The 26,656-nt window shown below is 37.9% G+C and overlaps 1 protein-coding gene across 2 annotated transcripts; it reads right to left on the bottom strand.

Annotated features, from left to right (window-relative positions):
* Positions 1-306: 306 nt before the first annotated feature.
* Positions 307-26,656, bottom strand: grb14 (growth factor receptor-bound protein 14). Of its 2 annotated transcripts, XM_075479723.1 has the most exons (14): positions 26,299-26,656; positions 25,090-25,219; positions 9,684-9,840; positions 8,264-8,385; positions 7,374-7,448; positions 7,121-7,258; positions 5,939-6,049; positions 5,699-5,794; positions 5,283-5,345; positions 3,279-3,395; positions 2,812-2,881; positions 2,644-2,731; positions 2,225-2,318; positions 307-1,580 (listed from the first exon to the last, which is right to left on the bottom strand). In XM_075479723.1, the coding sequence occupies exons 1-14, from the start codon at positions 26,484-26,486 to the stop codon at positions 1,434-1,436; spliced, it is 1,596 nt and encodes a 531-aa protein (XP_075335838.1). In that variant the 5' UTR covers positions 26,487-26,656; the 3' UTR covers positions 307-1,433. The 2 variants fall into 2 exon arrangements, with proteins under 2 accessions (XP_075335838.1, XP_075335839.1); XM_075479724.1 differs by lacking the exons at positions 25,090-25,219; positions 26,299-26,656 and adding an exon at positions 13,472-13,852.

The following is a 26,656-nucleotide window of genomic DNA, read 5'->3' as shown; positions in this document are numbered from 1 at the left end:
GCATGCCCTACTTTCCTAAAAAAGAAGATAATGTAATGTAATAGCTTCCTTTTTTTAAATAAAGGCAACATATTCCCAACAGCATGAATGATACACTCAATGGCAGTTTTTAAACATCACCAAAACTTCACTGATGAAGGTTTAGCATACAGTGCGTTCACCTTGCTGCTTTTTGGTAAATGTGAAAAGGAATGACAATAAATCATACCTGAGAAATAAACATGATTTACATACAAATGAAGACTGTAGCTCACGATACTAATCAATCAGTGCTATTTTCCTGCTGAAAAGAAAACAAGAGTCGTGTAATTTTACAAATACCTTGTTTTTAAAACTGATGTATTATGGCTTAGTACAAAAAAAAGGGGGAAAAAGGACTGAATGATGCTGAATATACACAGTAGTGTTAATAACATAACAAAACATCCCCAGTGTGGCTCTACATGAGTGGCAGTAACATCGAAATACAACCAACCTAAGGTGTTGCAAATTGCACCTGAATCTGAAGAAAATAAAAAAAGGTCAATTTCCTTGTACAATAAATTCTGACATGATCAAAATCAGTTACACAGTATTTAGATTTTCTTTGTTTTGGGTTTACATTTACAGTTCTTTTTCTAAAAAAAAATGCACTTGCTCTTGTTCTAGAGCAAGCACAAAGGTAATTGCATGAGAACAAACACTTCATTTAATCACAGAAATGTAAATCGAATGCACAGTGCAGGGTAGTGTGGTTGCGTGCCATTTCTTCAGCTTTCTTTTCCTCTCTCTTTTGCTCAGTCTGGTTGCAGGCTATGCATTGACACTTCCTGAGAGGTCTCTTTAACTATCAGTTAGAAAAAGAACAATCACAAAACAAGTACATGAATACTTGGAGAAACATAAATTACGTTGAAAAGTAAGATAGCTTACATTACTGAAATTGGCTGGAGGTTTCATGTAGTGTTATTCCCAGCCTGATACGGTTGCAGGAAAGCAATTGTGTTCAACCATTAGCTTCGACAGACCTTAACTGATATGTAATACTCTATAGATGCTTAAATTCCAGCTGGTGTACTTTTAGAACCTTCTCTAACTAGCATCATGTTGTGAATTTTCAGCTGTTTTCAGAACATATTCAGCTTTACAATATACAGTGCAAGAAGTCATGTTTACACTTTTTAAAACAGATTTACCACCACATAGAGACACTTTACAGGGTTGACAAAATTATCTTGCATGTGATCTACAGCAACAGCAGTCATTCATCTTAAAGTTCATTTAGAAAGACTGTTTTTCTAGAAAAAAAAAAGAAAAATAAGGCTGCACCAAGATATGAAAACCACTGTCTGTTATTCTTTATTCTTCAAGGCACAAAAACACAAGAAGCATTTGTCCAGAGGAACCTGGAATTAAGGTGCACATAGGCTCTCTGGGGCTTCCTGGATCCCGGTTCACAGGGTGATCTGGGTACAGTGGTGCTTGAGCTTGCAGGGAAGAACCCCACGGTTCAACTGGTAAAACTCCACCAACTGGATCAAGTCAGAAAAACGTGTGTGGCCATCGTCCAAACTGTAGAACAAGTCCCCTTCATCATCCACCTACAGTGGAGCACACAAACAGACATGCACACATGCAAACCCACACACATAGAAAATGCATACAAGAGATATGACTTATTAAACACACGGCTCGAGGGCAGGCGTAAACATATCGAAGCTGTTGACTACCGTGCAGAAGTTTTAGTTATTTTAGATGTTTGGATCCTTTCACTCAAGGGATCTGATCTAATCTATGCCAGATTCACTACAGCATATCACAATGACTTCAAACATAAAACCAGATTTAAAATGACCTATCTTGAGCAACAGGAACAAGGAGTCCTAATATAGATGATCTATATGTCACAGAGTCTGTCTAGGATTTAATTGAAGAGATAGATGAGAGAGAGACAGACTAAATCCGCATTCAGTGCAGTAGATATAGAAAGTTTTCTACAAAGTTTGGATCAAATTACCTGCCAAGAACTTAAAAAAAAAAAGAAACTGCTGGTGAGTGTACCAACATTAGGAGAAATCAAAGGCAAATGATCATTTAATTTAGGTTATGGGTCTTTGTGACACGTTGTATGATAAAATACATATTTGTGGCTATATTTCTGAAAGCATCCTCACTTAACTTTTAATCGTAAAAGCTTTTGTACAGTACCATACTGTTTTTTTTTCAAATTAGTAATTGTACTCACTGGTAAGATCTGAAAGTGCCTGATTTTCTGCAAGTGGCACAATGACAGAACAAATGTCTTTGGGTTGCTTTGGCTGTCCCTCAGAAGAAATACTCTGGAACAGAAAGAAAGCTCTTCACTGTGGCTCAAAACTTAAAGTCATAAAACATAAAAACACAATTATTTACCGATCATGCCTGATCTGTCAGTATTCAAAGGATGACATAGTATGACTGCCTAAGACCTAATATTGTAACCGCCAAAGTAAAAATGATGTTTTTAGTGATTATATGGCATTTTGTAAATAACAATCTATTGTGAACATGCTTGTTCTTCTTCAAGTAGATACTGGGAAATGAGTCCCTCTGACGACTGGGAACCCAGAAGTTGTCCTAGTTATGAAAATGCACCACAGAAAGAGGAAGAGTACAACAACTCACCCATCAACGAGGCCCTGCTGAGTGATTAGACGCTGAGCCTCCTCGCGAGACAGTTTTCCATGGAACCATGACTGCGCCACGTGAATTGCTATATCACAGAGACTGTATCTTACAAACTTTCTTGCAGTTATTATATATAGCAAACAGTTAAAGGAGCATCTCACAAACCTATGTTTGGTAGAGAGCTGTGTGCGGTGGAGGGGCTCCCATGACCACTCAGGCGGTGGCAGCTTTTCCTCTGAGGGAAACACGAGTTAAAGCCGAAAAATTACATATTATTTCTATTTGTTTGTTTTTCTGTTTTTATAAGGTGCTCACAATCTGATCCTACTTAGCCTAATTTCTCTGAGCCGTATACATAAATATTGTGTAATTCTGCAAATATTTACTAACTCATAGATTCGTTCCACCCCACAAACACCTTTTGGGGCATTTGATTTAAGGATGTTTCATAAAGATTACTTAAGTATTTAAATGCAAGTTTCCACAGGATGAAAAACTAGGGTTGTGATTATTGTGAAGCATTACTCATTATGAAGCTTATCTTTATTCTAACTGGTTTACTTGCAGTATGGGAACCTTTTAGAAATGTCCAGAAAGAGTGGAGCAATTTCTTAAGAAAACCTCTAACTCACCCTCCAGGACAGGCCTTCCTCTACAGCCACAGACAGCGCCTCAGAAGGGTTCTCAATCACCCGAGTTTTTTGGCCAGAAAAGTCCATGGCCACCAGTGAGTTCTCTGAGATGCTTCTCTGAAACGGCACACGTATCACACACTGTTATTAGAGGACTGTGGTGTATACGTAAAATGTTCATCTTTTTTGCGTTATCTTTAATACAAGACATTTAGATAAAAACATGGTCAAGTTGATGGGAAATTCCTTTTTTTTTAAATAAAATGTATAATAGCCGAGCTGTCAATATCAATTTTGTTTTTGGTTCACTTTCCTTTGTGGACTGAATATTGGACTGACTTTTGTTGCACTGTATTGCCATCTAGTGTCTGTGTGATGTGACTCCAGCCTCATTCCTGGAGAAAACTCCATTGAAAAGGGATTAGAGTGGGATAAGAATGACACAGAAGTAAATTCTAACCGTTTATGCTGTCATAAGGTGAGTGGTTCAAAATACCTGCACACATGAAAATTTTTCTTACCGGGATTACCTCAAAGCTTTTAAGTTACCACAGTCATTGCTGTACCATGTTCTCAGCTTGCCACTAAAACAATTGCTTAAAACAAAGTGTGTGATTCTTAAAATCTTACAATTCCTCGAATTCTGTCTGACCCACATCAACCATGTGAACATTCACATCCTTGTTTAAATTGTGTTCATTAAACTTGAACGTGGCCTTTTCATATATTTTAGTGTGACTTCCGTATGCGAAGCTGTATTCTCTTTTGTGTAGCATCTTTGGCAAAAACTGCCATTTTAACCACATAAGTTTCAGTATCCAGGCCCTGAATCTGGCTGAGTTGTGGATTTTTTTTTTTTTAAATCTTTCTAGCTAATCCTCCTGGCAGGGCTGTTGGTCACATAGAACCCTCCGACAGCAGAGAAGAGGTGATGAGATGCTAAATGTGAGAGCAGCTGATCATTATGTATTTTTAGAAAGCGAGCAGTTCACAAAGATGTCCACATAACCCATAATAGATTGCATTTGCTTCCTCAGTAGAGTCTGAAGCTATTCTGGGACATGGAGCCTACATCACCACACTGAAGGTGCCTGATTTGTCCTATGTAATTATATTACTTCAGTGATATATGTTGACATGTCTTTTTAACATTTGTATGTGAGTCTAAAGTTATGTTAATTGATTTTTTTTATGGGTTGGGGGAAATGGGACAAACAGAAGCATAAAAGCAAATAAAAGCCCATCACTGACCATCTTATAAAGCTATTAAAACAAACACTTAGCAAACATGCACCTACATATCCACCATACATGGGAAATCATAACTATTCATTTGAAGGTTTGATTATGCCCACTTCAGTCTATTTCACTTCTCTTTTAACTTGATTTAGCCCAGCTGTTGTTTTTTTAGCTGCTAAATGCTTTATCGTGTTCACTGTCTCACAGTATTATCATTGTATCACTTCCTATTTTGTTGGTATGAAAAAAATGTGTTGAATGTGGCCAGACAAATGGTTGAGTGTGAGCAATTTAGGCTAAAAATGGCTAATTTCAGATAGGGTTTAAATGTTCCATCATAGTCTTTGTAGAAAAGATGGACATAGCCAATGTGGAGGTGCTTAGTGTGCATTATCATTGACAACTGCGAGCTGCTTACAGCTTTTCATTTCTGTTTCTAGTCGACTCAAATAAAAACATTGTCAGCCTTTCGAATTAAAGTTGATACATTCTGCCTTCTCCACACTCTGGTGTTCTTAGCTTGATTTACTCCTTCTGATCAGTGTGCTGGTGGTCATTTTAAAACTCATCCCACAATCAAACAGATGTTATGCCCGGAAGAGGCACGTTTTAGTCAAATCAACACTGCTACACTCTGATAACTACATGCTCCAAAAACAAAGATTTACAAACTGATGCATGACATCGGGGTGGCTTAATTCAATATCAGCCACAGGTTCTCATAAATTGTTTTATAATAACATAATAATAACAACTTCAGCTTACCATTGGTGAGGCTTTCTGCTTCTGGTGTGGCTGAATGAAATTTTGGTAAAGTTGCATCCCAAACTGAAACATGAAACAAGATGAACATTATACTTTTGAATCAAAATATTTATTACATGCCAACTTTGACATCATTTCATGGCAGTATTGCTATAATAGAACTGAGCAGGAACAAATAAGACTTTTGTGCTTCACTGTATTTTATTTATGGAGCAGCAGGAGTGACTAATGCTTTAAACAGTTTCAGCAGATATCCAGACAATGAACACATGCTGCTTCTATCAAGAGTGGGAGTGCTAATCCAGCATCACTCAATAGTTTCCCTTGACCTCCTCCAAAAGCTAAATCTGATTCTAGCACTGACTCAGCATTCCTCCCGCTAGATATCACCCAGAGTTATTCATCAGCAAGCCAACCTTTAACAAGCGTATGGCTGTGATCCAGCAGGTCTTCGTCTGCTCATCATCCGCACAAAGCAACTTCAAGTCTCGAACTGAACTGCACTTTGTAGACTGGGGCGAGAAGTTACAAGCAGAAAAAATAGTTCAATGTGCTTTGAGTCAGTACTTTACTTCTGCTTCTTTTGCACAGTTCTAACAATGATCTTTTTCATGATAACAAGCCCTGTCAACACTGCTTAAAGAAAGCAATAATACCTTGATACAGAAGGCAAACTCTGTGGGCGCACTATGTAGTTTCTTGGCTGACAACACAGTGTAAACATCACTATCGCTGAAGTCAGCGAAGAACTGGAGATGCCTTGGTTCCTATGAGAAAAAGAGAATCGATAATAAAACAAAAGTACTGTTTAGGTATAAATTTAGGTGCAAAATATGAAATCAGACATAAAATGGTCTCTAACGCCAATGCTTTTAAAACTGGTGTTCAATATTTGAGAAACAGACATGTGTCAGCATCTGAGGCTCTTATTTCATTTTACAATATGTCATCACTGAAAAAAAAGAAAAAAAAATAGAACAAAACACAAAGGTAATTGTTTTTATTTCCTTTTTTTTTAGTAATTGGTGGGATACATTTCTGCCAAGCATAAAATATAAATCTAATATTTCTATTTAAAAAAAAAAGACATGTTATCAGTCATTCTGGCCATGGTGAGCTTATAAATCTTATGGAAAAATGTAGACATATTGACAGCATCAATAGCTACATTGTGCCAAAGATAACTCGCTAAGTTGATAAAGCTCAAAGACTTCCATTGTTCTGCTTTCATGTGACACACTGTTCCCACTTCCTTATTTAAAGTAATGCCTCAGCCATTAGTGTCTGTGCTGACTGACTAGCAATGTGTTTGACCACGACGCCAGATGAATAGTAAACACACTGGAATAAAAGCAAGCGCCCTTCCAAAGCCTCTCTGCACTTGAAGACAAAAGGTTACTGTTACTGTAGGAAATGAAAGCAGCTGAAAAGCAGTTGCACTGGTGTGGCTAGTGCTCAGGTATAAGCTTAATTTGTCAGCAGTATTGAGAGTACTGTTTCAGCTTGGCTGCTATGCCAGCTGACCTAAGGAAAATCAAGCTCAACCTGTTCCATTGCCCTTTCAGAACATGGTTAGGATGTATCCAGAGGATGAACTGGGGCCCCCATAGAGTAACAAATAGAGGGCTAGGAGGAAGTTTTAAAAAACATGAAGACAAATATTCACTTTTCCTACTGGTCTCACATATTTCAATCCTGTTCTTATCTAATAAGTGTGTAAATTGAGGGTATCTAGATCAATTACTGTATGCACAAATCATGTTAAAGCAATGTATTGCACACAGAATGGTTTTGGAAGAGGTTTTGATTTTTTTTTATCTTTTCATTCATGTACTAACCTTGGACGTCCCCTTACTGGAGAAATAAATCCCCGACCTGCGCAAGACAAAATAAAACTTCTTCCAAGACTTCCTGCTTTGCTCTTTGGCATGGAGGTACCCATGGATCTCTGGACAAGTGCTGGATTTGAGAAAGGTCTGTGTTGGGTAGAGATATATTTGTCCATAGATGGGCATGTTCAGTTAGTTATCAAGAAAACTATTGGCAATCAAAAGCAGATAGAGTGCACTATAAACAGAAAGAACTTGACACCTCTATAAGCTCAGAGTGATCCACCATCCCATTGGTTTCCGTGGATATGGAGACCATGTTATCTGGGAAAAAGTCCTGTGAAAATGAGAGTGACATCCATGATTACAACACATTTAAACTTCTTCAACTCACATAATTGTGGGACTGTGATGGCGATTTTCCATTTCATGATATTGAACGGTTCAGGCTGTAAGTATTGCATAACTAATGCCCACCGACTCGAAGTTACAAGTGAGTCGAACAGATACTAAACTGTGATTCGGAATACAGTCCAGAGCTCTGATTTGTCAGAAAGAGTCATCACCTGTGGGCATAAACATCTCTACAGCAGCGCACAATGACACACTGCTTTGTTCAATGAAGTCATTTGAAAGTCCAGCAGAGAATTTATAAAATAAATTAACAACAACAATAATTTAGTTTTTTCATGGAACACATATTGTGCTCATGATTAATAAATTCATGAAAGTGTTATTCATTTACAGATTGATCTTTGTTTCGCTGCTGACCAGAGCTGAAACAAGCAGTTGTCATGATCATTCTCAAAAGATATTCAAACCCCTCTGAAATAAAAGTCTGCGATAAAGTCAATCAGTACAATAAATAGTCTATGCTCCTCTATACTCCTCACTTGTAAGTAACTTTGGATAAAAGCATCTTTTAAATCAAATTACTGTAATAAACACACACAGTAAATTATTGTCTCGCCTGTGCCGCTACAGTTTCCCAGACTCCACAAAGAGGGAATACTGTCTGTAGTGGAAAACAAAGGATGGAACTTCTGTGCTGGGCAAAACCATACTATATCGTACTATCTACTAGAAAAATGCCATGAGTGGGTGAGTTCAAAAACAGATCATATGCTCGCCTTATACACGATCGTCACTCACCAGGGGTTTTCTGAAGAATTCATATTTGGCATAATTCTTCCTGAAATATAGTCTGCTGTCTGTGTCCATTCCCCCGCCTGATAGCACCTCCATGATAGACTCATGGTCTTCAATAGTTCTCTCTAGAAAGAGCAGAAGGGAAGAAAATGAAAGAAAGGTCTGTACGGATCTAGAAACCATCACTGAGAATTAGGAGCAAAATGGTTTTTTTTGCCAAAGATGCTCTGCTTTGGTAAGAGGATGTTTAAGTTTGTGGAGATATCTAGGAGCACAGTGAGAGTAGCATTGAGGCAAATAAGTCCTTAGATAAATTGCTTACATGGCTATAAATAACATATGCAACATGAGCAGATGAGCATGTAATAAGCATTAAACATTTAATGCTGCGGTGTCACCATAAAGGCTCAAAAGATTGTACAACTGATAATGTTTTCCAACCACTGTTCTCCAGAAAGATGCAGCTTATGTTTGAGGTCATAAGCACGTCAATATGCAGCAACTCTGTACATGTTCCTACATCACAATGTGCTCTGGCCACATCTTGTTGCGGTTAATTTGGCTGCAAATGCTTATAAAAAGGTGATGGTGATGATGGTGAAGGGTGCTATACTGCGGTCTTTCAGACAAGAAATCCAGAGTTTGACAGCAATCTCTTACACTCCTTGTGATTCTTCTGTTTTCTATTGCGGTCTAACCCATGCATGGTTAGGGTTAGAGTAAAAAGTATATGGAAATATGAAAATATGTAGTTCACACTGTCTTAAATGAATACGGGAAAGTATATTTGCCATACAAATGATAGCACAATAATCAATATGGTTAATACAATGGGTCCTCACCACTGAAGGCAATTATTACATGCTTGGTCAAAGCTACTAGATCTCTCTCAAACTAAATCTGGTACCTAAATCTTTTATTTGTTTGTGATGGTTTCACCAAACCAGAACCAAATCAGCAGTGCCAGGCTATGCCAAAATGTAGACCACCCAGCAACCTCCAGTAAAAAACTCAACTACTAAAAAGAACATACGTCTGACTTTCTACATATTTGCCGTGACACAGTGTTTATACTGAGCTTAAAGGTCAGTATAAATAGTAGATATTTTTTCAGTTGTGTGCAACCGTGATAGAAAAAAAAACATACCGTGCAATCAGATTTAAATGTTAAAAGAAAATATTTGAAGAAAAATGCTGTTTTCATGAAATTATTTAAATACATTTTGGAGCTTTTTTAAAGTGCATCAAAATTTGCCTGGAATCATGTAACTCTGAGCATTTGATATAGTGCAGTGGAACCTACTAATGAGATACACCCACAGGTTCAAGACTATGATGTAAACCTGAGAGCTTACACGCTTTTTGCTTTCACATCGCACAGACTACAGTATAAAGGTTATTTCAGCAGAAAACGAAATCTTACCTATTCCAAGATGAGCGAGGTGTTCAAATAGAGTCCAGCTGTGGTCATCAATGCAGTGATTCTTCAAGACAAACAGCTGGCATATATCCCGGGCAGTGACATCAGTGGGAACCTCTACAGCTTTGCTGGTATTATCTTCACTATAAACTTTGATTACCTGAAACAGATATATTTCATCATATTTCATCCAAGCGTCAGGTTAGAACACCGTTCACTGTGTTTATCAGTGTGACACACACACAGTGATAAAGCCTGTTTCCCTCTCCAGCAACACAATATTTAAAAACTTACAGTTGATCAATGCCTTGTAAAGTAGAACATACATGTTTAAGGATATACGACTTGTGCAAATATCTGACACTAACACATGGCTGTATCAAATTTGAACTGATGAATCCAACTGGAACAATTTCTTACTGTTCTGTTCGAGCACACTTTTTAACCATAACATGAGTATATTGCAAAGAAGAGTTTTTGTGAGAAACATAAAAACACACTTCTGACCGCACAGTGTCTAATAAAAGAACCTTTGAATGTTTCCCTGTTTTCTTCTATGCTGCAGTAAAGTCAAAAGAAGTTGTACGACAATACTGCCTCTTAGCACCTGTGCTCTCCTGACTCCACGTTGGGGGTCATCACCACCTCACCTGCCTCCTTTCCCTGCCAATAAAGATTCATGAGGCCAGAGATCACATAGTTCATTCACAAGCAGCTGGAGATAGATAGTAACATAGCTCCAATCCCCTTCTATTCAAACACACACACATATGGCAAGCAGATATCCTACAAAATGCCATGCAAGAGCCCAAAAGTGCTGACTAAATCAAATCAAAATCAAATTTATTTGTATAGCACATTTCATGTACAAACAGTTCAAAGTGCTTTACATAAAATAAAAGCATTGCATAAATGTAATGCTAGCGGGGTTAACTCAGTGTAAGGTTGACGGAGATGGGTAAGAAGGGAGGGAGGTGCAGCAAAGACAAAATAGTTGATGTTTTTGAAGCTGAGCTTGAATAACCTGACTCATTTTGTGAAGACAAAGGAAGACAGAGCTCTTTAAGAGGGCTGAGCTTTGGGTCCTCAAGGAGCCATCGGGAAATGGAAGCCGCTGGAGATGACATCACCTCTTAGTGTAAACCATTTAGTGTTCAATCAGCCCACATGGAGCCTAACAGGAGCTGCGGATGTCTAGCAAAGCCAAATGCCTGAATTAAACAGGTCACTCCACCATCCAGTGTTTATTACAGTTATACAGTAACACTGTAAGCTTAGTGTGTATCTATTTATCTATGTAGATATATCTATATATATATCTATATATGAATGAGTGAGCAAAAACACATCATAGAATAAAAAATTGATTCACTCCACTGCTAGGGATGACTTCATCGCAGGCTTAAATGGATATGGCTCTCTGAGATTTGGCTTAATAAAATCACTCAGGCATCACATTTCTCCTGGAGCAGGCTGGGTTTTGATAGTGAACAAGCAGCCCCTTTATAAAGCACTAGCACAGCAGACGTACATAAACTTTAAATTGCTTAACAAAACCCAAGTCAGTTTTATACAGTGCTTAGTTTGGAAGGCTTGAGGACACACATCTTCTCATGACATGAGGAATGCAGCGATGCACAATCATGGTGTAAATTGTTACTACATCTCCATTACTCTTTTAAGAAAAGGAAGAACAAAAGACCTACTTACTTTACTTTCACCATAAAAAACAAAAGTTTAAAGATAAAAAAAAGTGCAAACACACCAAAGCTGACTATTGGAGGAAGTGAGGAAAAATGGATGAAGGGTGCGAGCAAGATAAAAAAAAAAAACATCGGGTTGGATTTTACTGCTGGAGAGAGCTCACAGAAAAAAGAGGTTGCAGAGTGTTTTGTTTTTTGAATGTGAGTATTTTTGGACTTCTCAAAAATCCTACTTTTATTTCAGCTGTACCTATATATACTGTTGGTTAGTTAAGCATGCAACTAAAGTTCTTAATATGATTAGTGTGAAAAAAATGTCTCAATTTGTAAAGTAATTGAAGTTGGCAGAAATAAGTCAAAGGAAACCATTTCACTTATTAATGAAGGGTGTAGGAGTAGAAAGTGAACCGTGTATAAGAATCTCGATCATGAACTTGTTTATATAGTTTGTTGCATTTCACTGGTGCCTTTTGCATAGCTTATAAAACGGCAAATGATGCAATATTTTTAGCTTTGTTCATTTCAAACAGCTCTCAAAAGGTATGCATTATTGTTTTGACAAATCCAAACTGAGATTTTATCTTTTAAGTTGGATCAAAACGGGAATGGTCAGGCTCTCTGACAACAGGATCTACATACAAGCAACATTAATATGATGCCAACTATAGTACTTATCTAAAGAGCTGTGTCACATAAGTGAGGGGTGAAACAGGGGGCAGAGCAACAGAACATTACGTGCTGTAAAGCCAGTCTGGACAAGGCAGAGTAAATCCAGATACTTACTATGCAGCACTAAATATAGTCTCATTGAACATAAACTCCTCTATTAGACCTTCTTATCTCAAGGACAGGACAGTGTGTGCCATTTTGCCAATTAGCCTCCTAAGGTTGAACCTTGAAGTGCTCTCCCACAGCTGTGACTCTGTCGCTGAGTGGTGATGAGAAGTTGGCCTACAGCCTTGACTAAGAAAACCACCAGAATCATCCTCGCATTTCTCCACTGTCATAACACTGGGAAAACTGACAGTTTCAGATTCATTTAGGGCTTTCTTCCTAAAGGCCAGACCAGGTACCACTTATGCCAACTATTAACGGTTGCATTGCCAGCTGCTCAATACTACAACCCACTCAGTACTAGGATCTACCGGAAAGTAAAAGCCAGACAGTGCAATCAGCAGGACATGAATTACAACAACAGGCAAATGTTATCTAGCAATACTGATAAGCAAACTGTGAAGTTAGTTGCTGCTTTACATATTGCAACGGCTGCACAGTGTGGGTTCTTGTATGGTGAGCAAAAATGATTTGGCTTTGCTTTCATTTGGGATGTCCATACATTTTTCAGACGAGAATGTATTGATAATGTATCAGCTTGGGAGTCGTATCAGTTTCCTGCTTTGTAAGTAATCTGGTGAGATAGCAAGGTGTTTGCAAGAAAGGAAGCAAGAGTTCAATTAGCCATTGGAAGTAAAGGAGCCTTTTTGAAGGGAACAGGTTGGAGTTTCAATTTAATTTGACCATTTTCGTGAAAATCGGAAATCAAGCATCACGCCACAGAAAATGCAACACCACCTATAGTGTTAAATCTTGAGGGCTTCACTGGCTTCCCTTGTTCAGGACTTCAGCTCCTCATTAAAGAAGATGATACAATTGATATATATGGCATACATTTATGTTCCTGTGAGAGTAGGCTGGTGTGTGGGATTAATCTCCCTCTGGAACTTTCAAATAACATCTTTGTTATTAATGTGCCATTAATTGATCACAACAATAAACGCGTTGAGTTTAGTTTTTCTGTGACTTTTTTGTAAATTCAAAGGTTTAAACAACTAGAACTTGTCCAAGTAAAGTATTCTGAATGAAACAAGAGCATTATTCATGTAAATAAATTCTTCTGAAAGTTCGAAACAATAATGAGTCTTTATACACCATTGCGGTCACATGAGCTTCAACCTCATCCAGTGCCATCTCAATAGCAACTTAAATTTAGAACAAGAACAGAAGGCAGCAATTGAGTTGTTATACTGAGAGAAAAAAAACCTGAATATTAAGGAAATACCATAGAAGAAATCCATGTTAGATTCCTACCCGCTTCTGCAGACAAAGTGGTGTGATGGCAGGAAGGGTGACTCTTCTCGCATGGAAATTCATGCTGTTGCTTTACATCCACAATCAACTAAGAGATGAACATCCATAAATAATAACTGAAGGTACAAATTATAGCCGTGATGATATCAATAATTTATTCATGCGTTAGAATTTAACACAAACACATTTTTCTATATTGTTACCCTAATGTATCCTATAGAAAGCCCTTTAAAGTGTGCTCCCTCAGAGTGCAAGTGTGAGAAACTAAGGCATGTTGCCTCCCCACAACACAAACTCCTCCTTTGTCCTTGAGAATGTAAAATCTTTTTTCCTTTTTTTCTACTTTTAGAAAGAGAGCTCCAACAAACAAAATAGAGAAAAAAGAATTCTCATGACAAACAGAGCTGAAATATACAGTACAAGGCCAGAGGGAGCTTAAATACTTGTATTAAAAGTAACAAAATGATAAAGTAAGACCCAAACAAAGGAGCTGAAGATTTAACATGTATCAGAGTGTTTCTGCTGACTTTGTCTCCAGACAAAACAAAGTTTTTTTTCAGGTTTCTGATACAAAATACATTTTACAAAACAAACATTCTTGAGCATAATCATAAAAATCTTATTCAAGTTTCTATTCTTTATGAGAAATGAAAATTTACAAAGATGATCACTGAAAGAATTGTAAAACTCAACCCCATTAACCCACCAGCTAGATGTAAACCAGGCCTCAGATTTCTCGCTAATTCCTTTATTTCGAATTATTTTTCAAAATAGCATTCATTGATTAATCTATTAACTATGATGGTGATTGTTACATTGAGTATTAGTATTAGCAGCATGTGTTGTCCATTTGACATCCTGTGCAGCACACACAAAAACACACCCACAGTTAAGAATTCGCCAAAACACTCTCATGCAGACATGTGAGTTTAAACTATCAGTGTGTTCACAATGTGATTCACATATGAACCGTGTTAGTCATATAATTATTATTCAGCTTTCTGCATTTCAGGGGACACTGATTAACACAAATATGTGCAATACAGTGAAATGTTATAGATTCTATTTTTCTTCTAGGCTTCTTTACTGACTGTGTCATGTGTTTCCATAGTCTACTGTAACTTGTTAATATCTAATTCTGAATATAGAGTAACTTTGCATGATTTATATGCTGCAGTAAGGGATTTATTAAATGTCATGCCAATGAACTACCAAAAAAAAGAAAAAAGGAGAAGGAAAAGAGACAGATAGAGAGAAATGTGTATGTCGTTTACCAGAAAACGGTAAAATAAAACAACAATTTTGATGGTGCGTCAGTTTAAAAAAAACCTCAAAATGTTATGTTCCCCAATGAGCTTCCTTTATTCACAAACCAGCATCTTGATTTATACAATTTCGTTCACCAGTGTATAAAGCATAAAATGTAACAGAACTTGCTCACACACAAAAAGGGCACCCACAATTTCACAGTATTGACGCAATGAACCCTTAAAAGAATTGTTTGTGAATGCAATGAACCAAGGGGTTTTGATAAAAAAAAAAAAAAAAAAAAAAACTGTCATGTAAAGTCTGATTCTACTGGTTACATAACTCTTTATTCCCTCTACTTTTTCTAGTCTCCTTTAAATGTGTCCAGTTCCAGTCTAGATGAAAAGGTTAGCTTCTCCATCATGTAAACAGCTTGAACAAAGAACATCTAAAGGTGTTCAGGAGTGTCTGGTGACAGGCTGTACGCAATAGATCCTTTTGGCCCTTTGGGATGGGGGTTGGGATCTCTGTGGATTAGCGTGTCTTCTCACAGATGCCATCAGATTTTAGACAGTTTGAAGAACACCTCAGACTCTTTTTACGTTCCCCAAGCCATTGCTAAGGAGCGTTTGCAGGGACCGCTGTCATCCTGCTGTGGTCAGATTTCAGTCATGGTATTGTTGTTTACAATAATGTCAGTTACCCAAAATATGCACCCTGCAATGAAAATGGTAATGATAATTAGTTTGCCCCCACTTCAATACACTTTATTGTGATGCCTGTAATCATGGAACTAGACTGCAGTATTGCAGCCATTTGACAATATGCACAAAGGCTTGTGAAAGTGCTTGTGAAAAATAATCAGATGCTGTGAAGAGCAGATGTAATTTCAATATGGCTATTTGTGTATTTAGAAGAAAGAAACAATCCCAGACATCGAGAGAAATGAAATGACCACATATCTACAAACTCATTTGGCCCCACTATTTTGAGGCTAAATATCTGGTTAATTTCAAAATAATGTGCGTATTCATTGCTTTCTAAACTACCTATAGTTTATGCGTTTTTGTTATTAACCATAGACAATATATTATTTGTGCTGAGAAAGCTGTCTGAATATGAATACTCTGACTCACTCAGCAATCTAGAGGGGTGCCCCACATAGATAAAGCAGCTACATTGTAAAACTTCTGAAATCTTTGAAAACTTATTGCCAAAAGTCAGATTACTGCATTTCAACCCATAAATAGGTCCTAAACTGATTTATATCCTCTAATTAGTAAATGGCATTATATTTACCTTCACAAAACTAAGCATGTAGCAAAATTGGGCTGAACTCATGAGTGAACTCATGAGAACAGACAAGGAAAGAAGAGCCTCCCACAACAGGCTTCATCTTTATCTGGAAACACAGCACACTGACTTGTGAGAGTACAGACAAGTAGACGCTGCTAGTTATCACACAGCTAAAATGAATAGGAATTAATGGAGCCAGGATGATAACAGAGTCTCCACAACTCCCATAACAAAGCCAGCTCCAGACACATTGTCCTTGACAATAGCTGATTCAATCAAGACCCCTCTGCAGGCTCTGTCAGAGTAAGACAGCAACCAGAGGTGCGGTGGTCCGAACAGACGAGTGACAAATTAAAGGAAAAACTTGAACCTTTAACCCCTACAGTGACGGGATCTGGTGGCTCTGTTATGCTGTGGGGGACATTTTGCTGGCATGGTTTGGGTCCCTATTTTCTATTAGAGGAGTGGCTCGCTGATGGACATCTGTGGGATAATAAGGATACAGCAAAGTTTTACATACTTGTATAGTCAGTGACAAAGTGCCGTGAAGCTTGTAAGATGACAAACCATATAAGAACAGGAACCCAACACATTACTAAGAAACTAAATTGTATATTGATTTTTCCTGTGGGCTGCACGGTGGTGTGGTGGTTAGCACTGTCGCCTCACAGCAAGAAGGTTCCGGGTTCAACACCCAGCTGGGGCCTTTCTGTGTGGAGTTTGCATGTTCTCCCCGTGTATGCGTGGGTTCTCTCTGGGTACTCTGGCTTCCTCCCACTGTCCAGAAACATGCATGTTAGGTTAATTGGCATCTCTAAATTGTCCTTAGGAGTGAGTGTGAGTGTGCATGGTTGTTTGTCTCGTTTGTCTCTATGTGGCCCTGCGATGGACTGGCGGCCTGTCCAGGGTGTACCCCGCCTCTTGCCCATTGACTGCTGGGATAGGCTCCAGCCCCCCTGCGACCCGACCGACGGATTCAGCGGTATAGATAATGGATGGATGGATGGATTTTTCCTGTAATTTGTCACCTTTCTACGTATGCAGGTATATATTTCAAATTGTACCTACATTGACGGAAATTGTAGGTGGGGACAGAGGGGACTAATACATCGCTGTAAATAAATATTTTTTACATGAATCCATGAAATACATCTTGGGTACCCATGCTAATCGCTGACTCAAAATAACTGGGCTGGAAAGTTTTAAATGTCTGGGCCACTCCCCCTCTAATTTCACAGTAGTGGTTTGGTCCTGTCCTGGCCCCTCCCCTTCCGCCTCTCTTCCTCACACCACTGACAGCTTTAGCTCTGCATTGCAATGCGTGCCATTTCCAGCTGTAATGAATTACTTTGTAAAGGCTAAGTTAAGACAAAGGATGTATCAAAAATTAATTAAAAAAAAAAACGTAGAGTAAAACATGTTACACTTGTAACCAGAGTTTATTTCTCCTCCTCTATGAAAATGTAATTTAATCACGTGTTTCAGTCCGTGTCTCTATGTAGCCATGTGTGTACACTCTTTTTCTTTCTTTTTACCTATTTCAAGCAGTTTGGTTTGTTAGAAAGTCCAGACTTTTGTCTACGATATTGTATCCTTGGTTTAATCAAACATGTGTGTTTTCCTACCCAAAACCTTGCCTGTAACGGACAATGAGTATATCATTTCTCTGAAATAATCTTTATCTTTACTTACCCGAAACAGTCAAGTTTTAAGCATGTTCTTTTTTCTTACTGCTTATTGAAGGTTCCACTTCTGTTATTTTGTTTACAAATGTTGAGATAATGATTTCCATGAAAGACAACTAAACACAAAAAAAGTCTTTGTTGAAAAAATATTAGAAAATATTAGATAGGTTTCTAGTTTGTTTCCTAATATTCTGAACTTTTACACATAGACTGAACAATTGAAATGTGCTCTATCAGAAATCTGTATCAGAAATATTAAACCTCATATACAGTTAGGAAACTGCTGTTTGCCCTGTCAGTGTTTAAGATATTTGTTTTATGGGTGTCTATTTGTTAGGCAGCTAAGGTCAGTTGACATAGCGGAGAAAACAAAAAGAAACATCTTCCAGTCTGTTTTCAGCGCACCACAACAAGTAACCAAATGGACACTAGTGAAACTGTTTAATAAAGAAGAAAGCAACTCAGAGAACAGAGCTGGGCTCAGACACACATGGACAACCAGAGAGTTTCATGTAAGTTTGTAGATCTTTTATGGGTGCTGAGAAATGTGTACTCGGATTCTATGAAATAGGTGGAAGATTCAGAGTCAACCAAGAACCCGAGACTTCAAATGACAGCACAGCATACAGAAAAAAAATGAATGATGATAAATCTATAGAGCTAATAGTTCCCCAATCAACATTTGCTTCTGTCTATTATCCCCAACATTTTAAAGGAAATATTGACCTACGTGTATCTAATGTATCTCTATGCATGAGGATTATCTGAAAACCTATCTGAAAGTCCCAGAGATTGCAATCAATACCTATGTGGTAGAGCAAATTCTCATACTTTAAAACTCCTAAGATTTAGAATTAAAATCCTGAAAATTCACAGTACATACGTTCATACCTGGCAGTAATATGCAAACGCACATGCATCTTGAGTGGCCGCTTGTGATATGATCTAAGGTGCCCAGTCTATGTGCAAAAAAAAATGCTGCCTGTGTACCACAGTCAGCTCTCAACTAAGAAACTAAAAGGGCATCAGTAAGTCTTCTAATGTTTCTGAAAGATCACAAATGCATGAAATGACCTGAACTATAAAAAATGTTTGCCATTAACATCCCTCAGATTTGCCTGAATCAGTTGAAAAAAAGTTACAGGGTTAAAGGAGCATGAAATAGAATATTTATGATCCGACAAACCTCGGTTTCAGTACACTTGTGCTGACTCAAAACACATTTAATTAAGCTGTTAAACTCTCTGCAGATAGTCTCCAAAGCAAGATTGCGAAAAAAAATCTACCCGCAGTAAACAGCAGCTTTACTTCCAGTAATGCATCCATGGACTGTGTGCACCTTGTATTGCATAATAACTCAGTAATCCCCTTGTTCTGATGCTTCACTCTAAGTTCTGCCTATTGACCTTAAAACAACACTTTTAAGGAGCACTCTGTAGAAATGAATGTAAATGACGAGCAGGAGGTTGTCTGTTAACGACACATTCTGAGAGTTTGGGTTCCACTTAGAATGTTTTTTTTTTTCAGAACTCAGAAGAGGGGAGGAAACATCATAATGATACTCTAATGCAACAGGGGGTCCGCGGAGGTACTGCAGGGGTGGTCGCGAAATCTTTGATTGATTAGACGATTTTTAACTTTTTTTTTTCTCACAAATTGTGTGGAAACGTGTGCCATCCGCAGATGGTTTGAGGATTCATTGTCCCATCTACATGCATGTTTAAAGTTAAAATCTGTGGATCATTTGAATAGCTCAGTGTTGTATGCAAGATGTTTGTTTATAAATGGCAGTGGCACGGCCACCCTGTACCTTGCACATGTTTAAAATAAAAACATGAATATATTAACCTGTGTATTATTTGAATCGCTTAGTATTGAATGTATAATAACCGAGTAGCTATGTTTATACACGGTTTATACACTAGGCGCCGTTAAATATGAAACACAATTGTATGCCATATAAATAGTAGGGGGGTCCCTGCTCCAACTCTCCATCAGTTTGGGGGTCCCTGGCCTGAAAAACGTTGAAGACCCCTGCTCTAATGGTTGATTTTCTAGAGTTACATCAGGGTGGGAGGTGGTTGTTCAACAGGCGCCAGGACATATCTCTGTTCACGCGGGTAAAGAATGTGGCCATTCATGTTCAAGAACACCTTGGCCTGAAAGATTGGATCTGAATACATCTTCTGTTCACGCCAAGTGTGTATTTAACTTTCTCCACCTTTGTTTGGAGGAAACCAGGATGCATGTTAATAACAGTTCTGAACAATGCCTTTGTCGTCAACTTTTGCCACTCGGTATCATCTATCAGTAACTATTGTAACAATCTTGCAATCTTTCAAAAGGAAAAGCAACGAGAATCCAGTTGTTAGTTATGAGAGGGACTGCAGTTTAATATACTATGTTTTTGTTTTTTTATGCTCTAATCAAATCAGATCTGAAGCAACTTCTGAACATGCGTGTTCCTGTCTAAAAGAAAGTGGAGAAGGACTGTTGTATAAGAAACTTAACTTGGACAACATTTAATGAAGATAGGCCATGTTTTATGTTCGCGGTGTTTGTGAAAGGGTGTGTGCTTATAAATGTTGTATCACTCTCACACTTTGATCCCTGCTTGTTGGCATCTATACAAGATCCTAGTCGGCAGGTGCCTTTCCCTAACAACACAGCACCAATGCAAAACCATATCACATCTTTGGGTATTTGGCAAAGGCACCTGAACTTGAGATTAATGAAATATGATCACAGTGTTATCATATGCTATGATCAACCATCAGGAAGCAAGATAAATGGAAAAAAAAACATGAAACATATATATGAAAAACCAACGAGACAGAGATATGGAGAAAAATAAGGGGACTCTGTGTTCAGCTCACACCAGATGACTTCCTATATATAACACAAACGCTGTTTGGCACAAGGACTGAAAGCTATGTGCGAGGATTAAAGAACATGACTCCCCTGATTCTAATTACTCAACTTTTTTATTTAACCGCTGCGTTGTAATCACTGACACAAGTTGAGGAGATGCTTAAACCCAGTAATCTCACAATCCATTTTATTCCTTTCATAGAAAACATTAGATGTGTCATATCTTAACCAGCAAACTTAAAATATCCTTGGTTTTCATTTCAGAGGTCTGTTCATGTTATGGTACAGTGTAACCTAAACTAAGTTGTCAGTTTGTCATTAGTATTTCTAAGGAGTACAGCTACTACTACACAGAGGGCAAAAGAATATTTGGAAGACAAACTTCAATTGGCTAAAAATACTTTAAGTTGTCATAGTGACCTAGACACAGCCATGTTAATCTCTCAGATAAATGTCATGTTAGACACTGACATTGCGTTTATCAATAAACATTTAACTTTTGATGGACTTTAACACTGTTGCTGCGGAGGATTTTTAATTTTAATTTTACATTTAAATTTTAAGGTTCTGAATTGAATTGAGCGTTTTTTCTGGTTAATGTGAGAATATTCTTAGGGCAAAGAGCAGGGTTGTCATGTGTGGAGGACTGAAGATAAAAAATGTTGAAAAAATAGAAATGGCTCAGTAAATGAAATAATATACCAATATATACGATAAAATAAATAAAAAACATTACTTGTGAAAGCTAAAGCAAAGAGTTCCAATTTACTTCTGATGTGTGATGCATGCAGCATAGAGGAGGCTGGATAATCTTTTAGACTGACATCAGTTTCCTTTCTAAATCTGAGCGGCTCACTAAATGACACATTTTTTATTTAAAGGTGCTAGAAAAAATGCCAGGAGTTTTTGAGTTGGTATTGGTATTGATTTCCATAACGTGTCTCCTTTGATATCCAGCAATGGGATTTTTTTCAGACAGGTGGAATTTGTTCTATATTATCCTGAATGGTGGTGGCAGTGGATGTTTATTTATAGAATCATCAATTATTTATGATCTTGATGTTAAGGTGGCAGCATCATTTCCTGGATCTGTGAGACTGGAGTAATAGACTGAGGGGTAAGTTATTAACACTGATTTCTTTCTATAATGACAAATGGAATAGTGGGGTTTGCAATCTTGCAAATATTTCTAGCATCATCATATCGTGTTAAATACTCTGTGCTTGTTTCAGTCATGCCTGTGTCTGCCTTAAATCTTGAAGCCAAACGTATTATAGGGCATGCTCTGTAAGGCTGTTGATTTTTTTTAAAAAGCGAGAAATACTCTGATATTTAAACCAAGTGAGAAAACAATTCTTCTTCTGTCAAATTCATCTGAGCATTGTGGGTCTGAGATATATAATGCTAGCATGCTCATTAGCCAGCTAAAGTAACAATAAAACCTAGGAAAAGTAAGTCCTGTGACATCAAGTCTACTCTCAACTCAGCATGACAGGAGGAAGTACTGCTATCCAAAAACAAGAGTGTGAAAAGAAAGAGTGGAAAGAAAGAGTGTGTATGTATGAAAGAGTCACTGAGTACAACCATGACTAAAGCTCTTGACGAGCAACAGCTGGAAAGCTAGATGGCTGGCGAAAGGGGTTACAAGCTAGCATTTGTTTTCAGCCCTATCAAGAAGTTTCTTAAATGATCACAAATGTCGTAAGCCAATGCATGTACAACATTATTTAGAAATTTATTTTTCTGGTGGCTGTGGTTGACAGAAAAACTAAAAACTTGTTCACATTTTGATCATGACTATGTGGCTTCATTTTAGTAATGTGTTATGACACTGCAAACAAAATGCCAACAGCAGACAAAAGAGATTATATAGATCCTCAAAAGTGAAATAGCTTTGAAAATCTTTGTATTATAGAGGTATCACACTGACATCGCAGCTAGTTTCCTTGCTCATTAATCTTAACCTGTCTCTTTAGAATATCATTATTTTCAGATAATAAAGACTGATGGGAAAATTACAGCCCAAAAAGACTTGGAGGGCAATTTTCCATTGCAGAAAAGATCGGATGGTGGGTGTGGGGACAAGTGCTGCACATTTGGAACAATGATGTCATTGGTTTCTTAAGGGCCTCTGAAAGGAGGTCATAACCTTGTCCCACAACGAGTGTGACATAAAAACAGCTGTTCAGTCTGACATACTCCCTTTGTCTTCTCAAGAATGTTGGTGAAAAGACCAAGTAAGGGGCTGTCAAGCCCATGAGGTGCAGACTTCATCAGCAAGATACATAAGGATCACTTTAAGATTTAATTACAAGGAAACCGCATGGTTTTAGAATGAGGTCAATTGGTTATGATTGTTCCCCTTCACTGTGAACCTTGGGTATTATTCTCATATCAAAGAAATCAAAGAAAATATCAAATCCTGGCATATCCTTAATCTATCTTCACATTTGGTTGGAAGGTGCAGGAGAATCTATAATCACTCTGTAATTTCTGATGTGAGTGCTTTAGGTGCATCAAGAGGAAATAGAGTTGAAGGGTTCATTTGAGACAGAAAGATAATCAAGAGATATTATGCATGCAAAAGAACAGATACTGGTTTGATTGAACTCTTGTGTACTACTAACAGCAACAGAAAGCATAACCCTCCTGATTTATTTCAATCTTCGCAGCCACACATGAGCACAGAGAGTTCTAATGCTGCAGATAGTCAGTAGTAATTGCAGAGCTCTGTAATTAAGCTTTACAGGGAGTCTTTACTTTAAGTTGCACTCTGCTGCTACAAATACAAACTCAAATATATTATACACACAGACAAACCACAAAGATACTGAAATCAACTCAAGCTCACAGTATAGGGATCCACATCCAGGAAATATTTTGTGGTTGGCGAGTCAAACTAACAGCCCAGGAAAATCTATAGACAAAATCACACTGAAAGTTATGCACCCATAATTGTCACTCGAGCTTTCCAAAATAATGAATATGCCGACTGTCCATTCCAAGCTGAGGATCCCCTACATTACAAAACAGTATGTGCAAGTTGTTAGTGGAGTAATCTATGTCTAGCACGTCTAATCTAGCATGTACAGCAAAATAAGACCCATCTCCATTGATGCACATCACGTATTTCCCCTTTGTCAGGGATTCTTAACTTCATGCTGCAACACACAAGGTAGTTATCCCCCTTAGCACTGTTTGTACAGGGTTAACATTGTAAATTGGTGTATTTTTAGTCAAACGTGATCTTTTCTAAACTCTGACCGTGTAGTTTAGGTTTCTAAACTGAACTAAGGTTTCTGCTAAACCCAACCAATCGGTGAGGGAGCGCAAGACAGGAACATTTGATCAGACAAAACTCACAAAAAATGACTACAGTCTAAACTACTGTAATTAAAAGCCCTTGGACTTAGTCCGTCACCACTCCAGCTTCCCGGTGCTCCATCATAAGGAGGCATTTGATCCCTACATCAAATATCCTTGATAGTTTGTAGCAGTAAATATGCCAAAAATCCTCCTCTACATACGTCAACTAAAAACAGTGAAAAGAGTTAGGGTCTGTGTCCACAAACAACAGTTTTAATTTTTAGAGTTCTTCTCTTAAGCCCTTATTGCTTCTAGGTAAACCCCCAGGGTGGCATTAGTTTCTATGACTCCATTATTAAGAGGGCTTATATCGAAGGTCCTGCCCCTCTCTTGATCTTGTAACAGTGAAAGAGAAGCAACTTTAACGAACACGGTGGTGTTTCGAAATGTGTTTTTGATTGTTTTGGGGTTTTTTACACTAAAAGGGTTTTCACCTCTTTCAAGGTAACATTTAGTCTAAAATGAACTTTAAGGAATTGAGCAGAACGTCTGGTATTGTTATTGTGAAATTGCAAGAGAGTGAAAAGGCAACAGCAGGCAAGAGTGAGGAAACCACTGACTGATTATAAAAGTAAAGAAAAAAAAATCATGTAATAAATAGCAGCCAAAAGTGTCTCAACATCTAAACCAGAGTGAAGGCTTTCCAAGCACTGGTAGGTACTTCCCAGCATTTAGTGCATGATAATCACACACCCTGTGCTAAAACAAACAACAGTGCTGTGGGCACTATGCCAGGTATTTCTTGGGTAAACCATGAAGTTATCTTGTTTCTAATGTAAATCTACAGGTGGTAAAATAACTTATAACTTAATAATTTATTTGTATTATCCATTTTTAATTTGGTTTAGTTGCCATTGTTTGTAGGTAGAAACCTGCATTTCCATGAGTATTACCATGTTGATTATTTTAGCATGCTGACATAGCATTTTTTATCTCACTGCCTTCACTTTACATACTTGTAAAACCGGTCCAACCAGCAACATGTCCTGAAGTTACAATCGAATCTAAAGTCAAACACTGTAACTTTTAAAATGTCCTGCAGTTGTTTTCTAACTCAATTTCAATTTGCTGTCAGTGAATTTGCTTGCCTCGGGCAACAAAGGCCTTATTCTGTCAAATTTGTGCTTCAAGTTCTGTAAATGGGACACTCACCTGAGTTGCACTACTTTTGGTCCATGGTAAAAAAGATTCAGAGACGAGGGGGGAGAGGGCTGAGTGGAGAAGATCAGGAACGGGGTTTCTAACAGGGGAAGATAAGGACTCCTCTCCCTCTTTAATGCTCCTGAAGAATAACAGCACAGATATAAGAGGGATGGAAACATCTTACGTCAAAGTGTGTATGAGATTCTTTAGTTTTCAAAATTGCCACTTAGGTTAAGCTGAATTTCCAAATATATATACATGTAAATACATATACATATACATATATATATATGTATATATATATATATATATATATATATATATATATATACACATATATATATATATGTGTGTATGTGTGTGTGTGTATATGTATGTAAAATTATCCCTGGACTGAGTCCACTGTGATGAAACAGAAGAATGAAGCAGCTGATAAACACTTTGACAGAAACAGTCAGTCTTTACACTGACCCCCCTCCCTCTTTATGAACAAACTGACACACCCACTCAATAACAGATTTTGATAAGACGGCAGTTCATGTACTCGGGCGCAGCCGCTGATTTTACTACTATAGTAAATGGGCAGAGCTTGGGCAGTTTGTTGAAGAGACGGAGAGAAAGTATATTCTCTTGCAATAAATTAAATAAATAAATAAATGAGCCAATTAATTTTTTGCATGATGTGAAAATATTTTTCCAATATGTAGCTTCACTCAACAATATAACATAACAATGCAACAGTCGTTTTTCAGCATAAAAACATGTGTGTGTATTTTCAAGGATAGAAGTTGTATCATTAGTTTTAAAGCTATAATCTATTCACTGTGATTTGGTGTAGAGCTAAACAGGTCAACAAAAATACGTTTGCCAGATGATAATGTGAGAAAACTTCACCTCATAGTTTCACTCCTCTTCTACTGAGTCAACCACTGTCTCACTCAGACTAACCGTCCAGGTCTTTAAATGCAGTGTCAGAGTAAAATATCGCACTTCATCCATAAGTGGTCTAGCCTATCACTGAACAACACCACAGCTTTCTAACAGACATCTCTGATGGCTCCTGCAAATACAAACACTGTGGTATTCATCTGTGGTTCAGCTCACACTGTAGAATGTGGAGCAGAAACCACTTCTTTCATTTAAGTACTTTTATCACGATCGCAATCTATAAATACCCCTGTGCCTTACATAGTATGCGTACAGAAAAATGACTCGTACCTGTTCCCATTGCAGAGCTTAGTCCTGGTCTTCGGAGCATTTGGCGTGAGTAAAGGATCTTGCCACGGGATGAGGGCTGGGCTGGGAAAGCCACTCACATTCCCCTTCCCACTCTGAAAAATCTCTGCTTTCTGTCCGAGGCTTCCAGAAGTGTGTACTTTGTTCAGTGTCTTATTCATATCACACATGTGGGTCGGCTAAATCCAAGGCATCATCTGGAGCAGACAGTGGAGAGGAGCTGTTGAACTGGAGTGTATGCACGGTTGGAGCAGGCTGGCTGGCAGGGCTCCTCAGCTCACAGCTCAGCAGAGTGCACACATGCATACATACACACACTCACACACAAGTCTCTCCAGCT

This window comes from Odontesthes bonariensis, chromosome 12, assembly GCF_027942865.1.
Source record: "Odontesthes bonariensis isolate fOdoBon6 chromosome 12, fOdoBon6.hap1, whole genome shotgun sequence".
Taxonomy (NCBI): domain Eukaryota; kingdom Metazoa; phylum Chordata; class Actinopteri; order Atheriniformes; family Atherinopsidae; genus Odontesthes; species Odontesthes bonariensis.
Note: the sequence above shows the minus strand (reverse complement) of the source record. Positions and strands in the feature narration are given on the sequence as shown.

Coding starts and splice junctions, on each gene's coding strand:
- grb14 (XM_075479723.1), bottom strand. CDS start 26,486: ATGTGTGATATGAATAAGACACTGAACAAAGTACACACTTCTGGAAGC. Junction 9,841..25,089: donor CCAAAAGTAGTGCAACTCAG/GTGAGTGTCCCA, acceptor TATCTGTTTCAG/GTAATCAAAGTTTATAGTGA. Junction 5,346..5,698: donor CAGCCATACGCTTGTTAAAG/GTTGGCTTGCTG, acceptor TTCATGTTTCAG/TTTGGGATGCAACTTTACCA.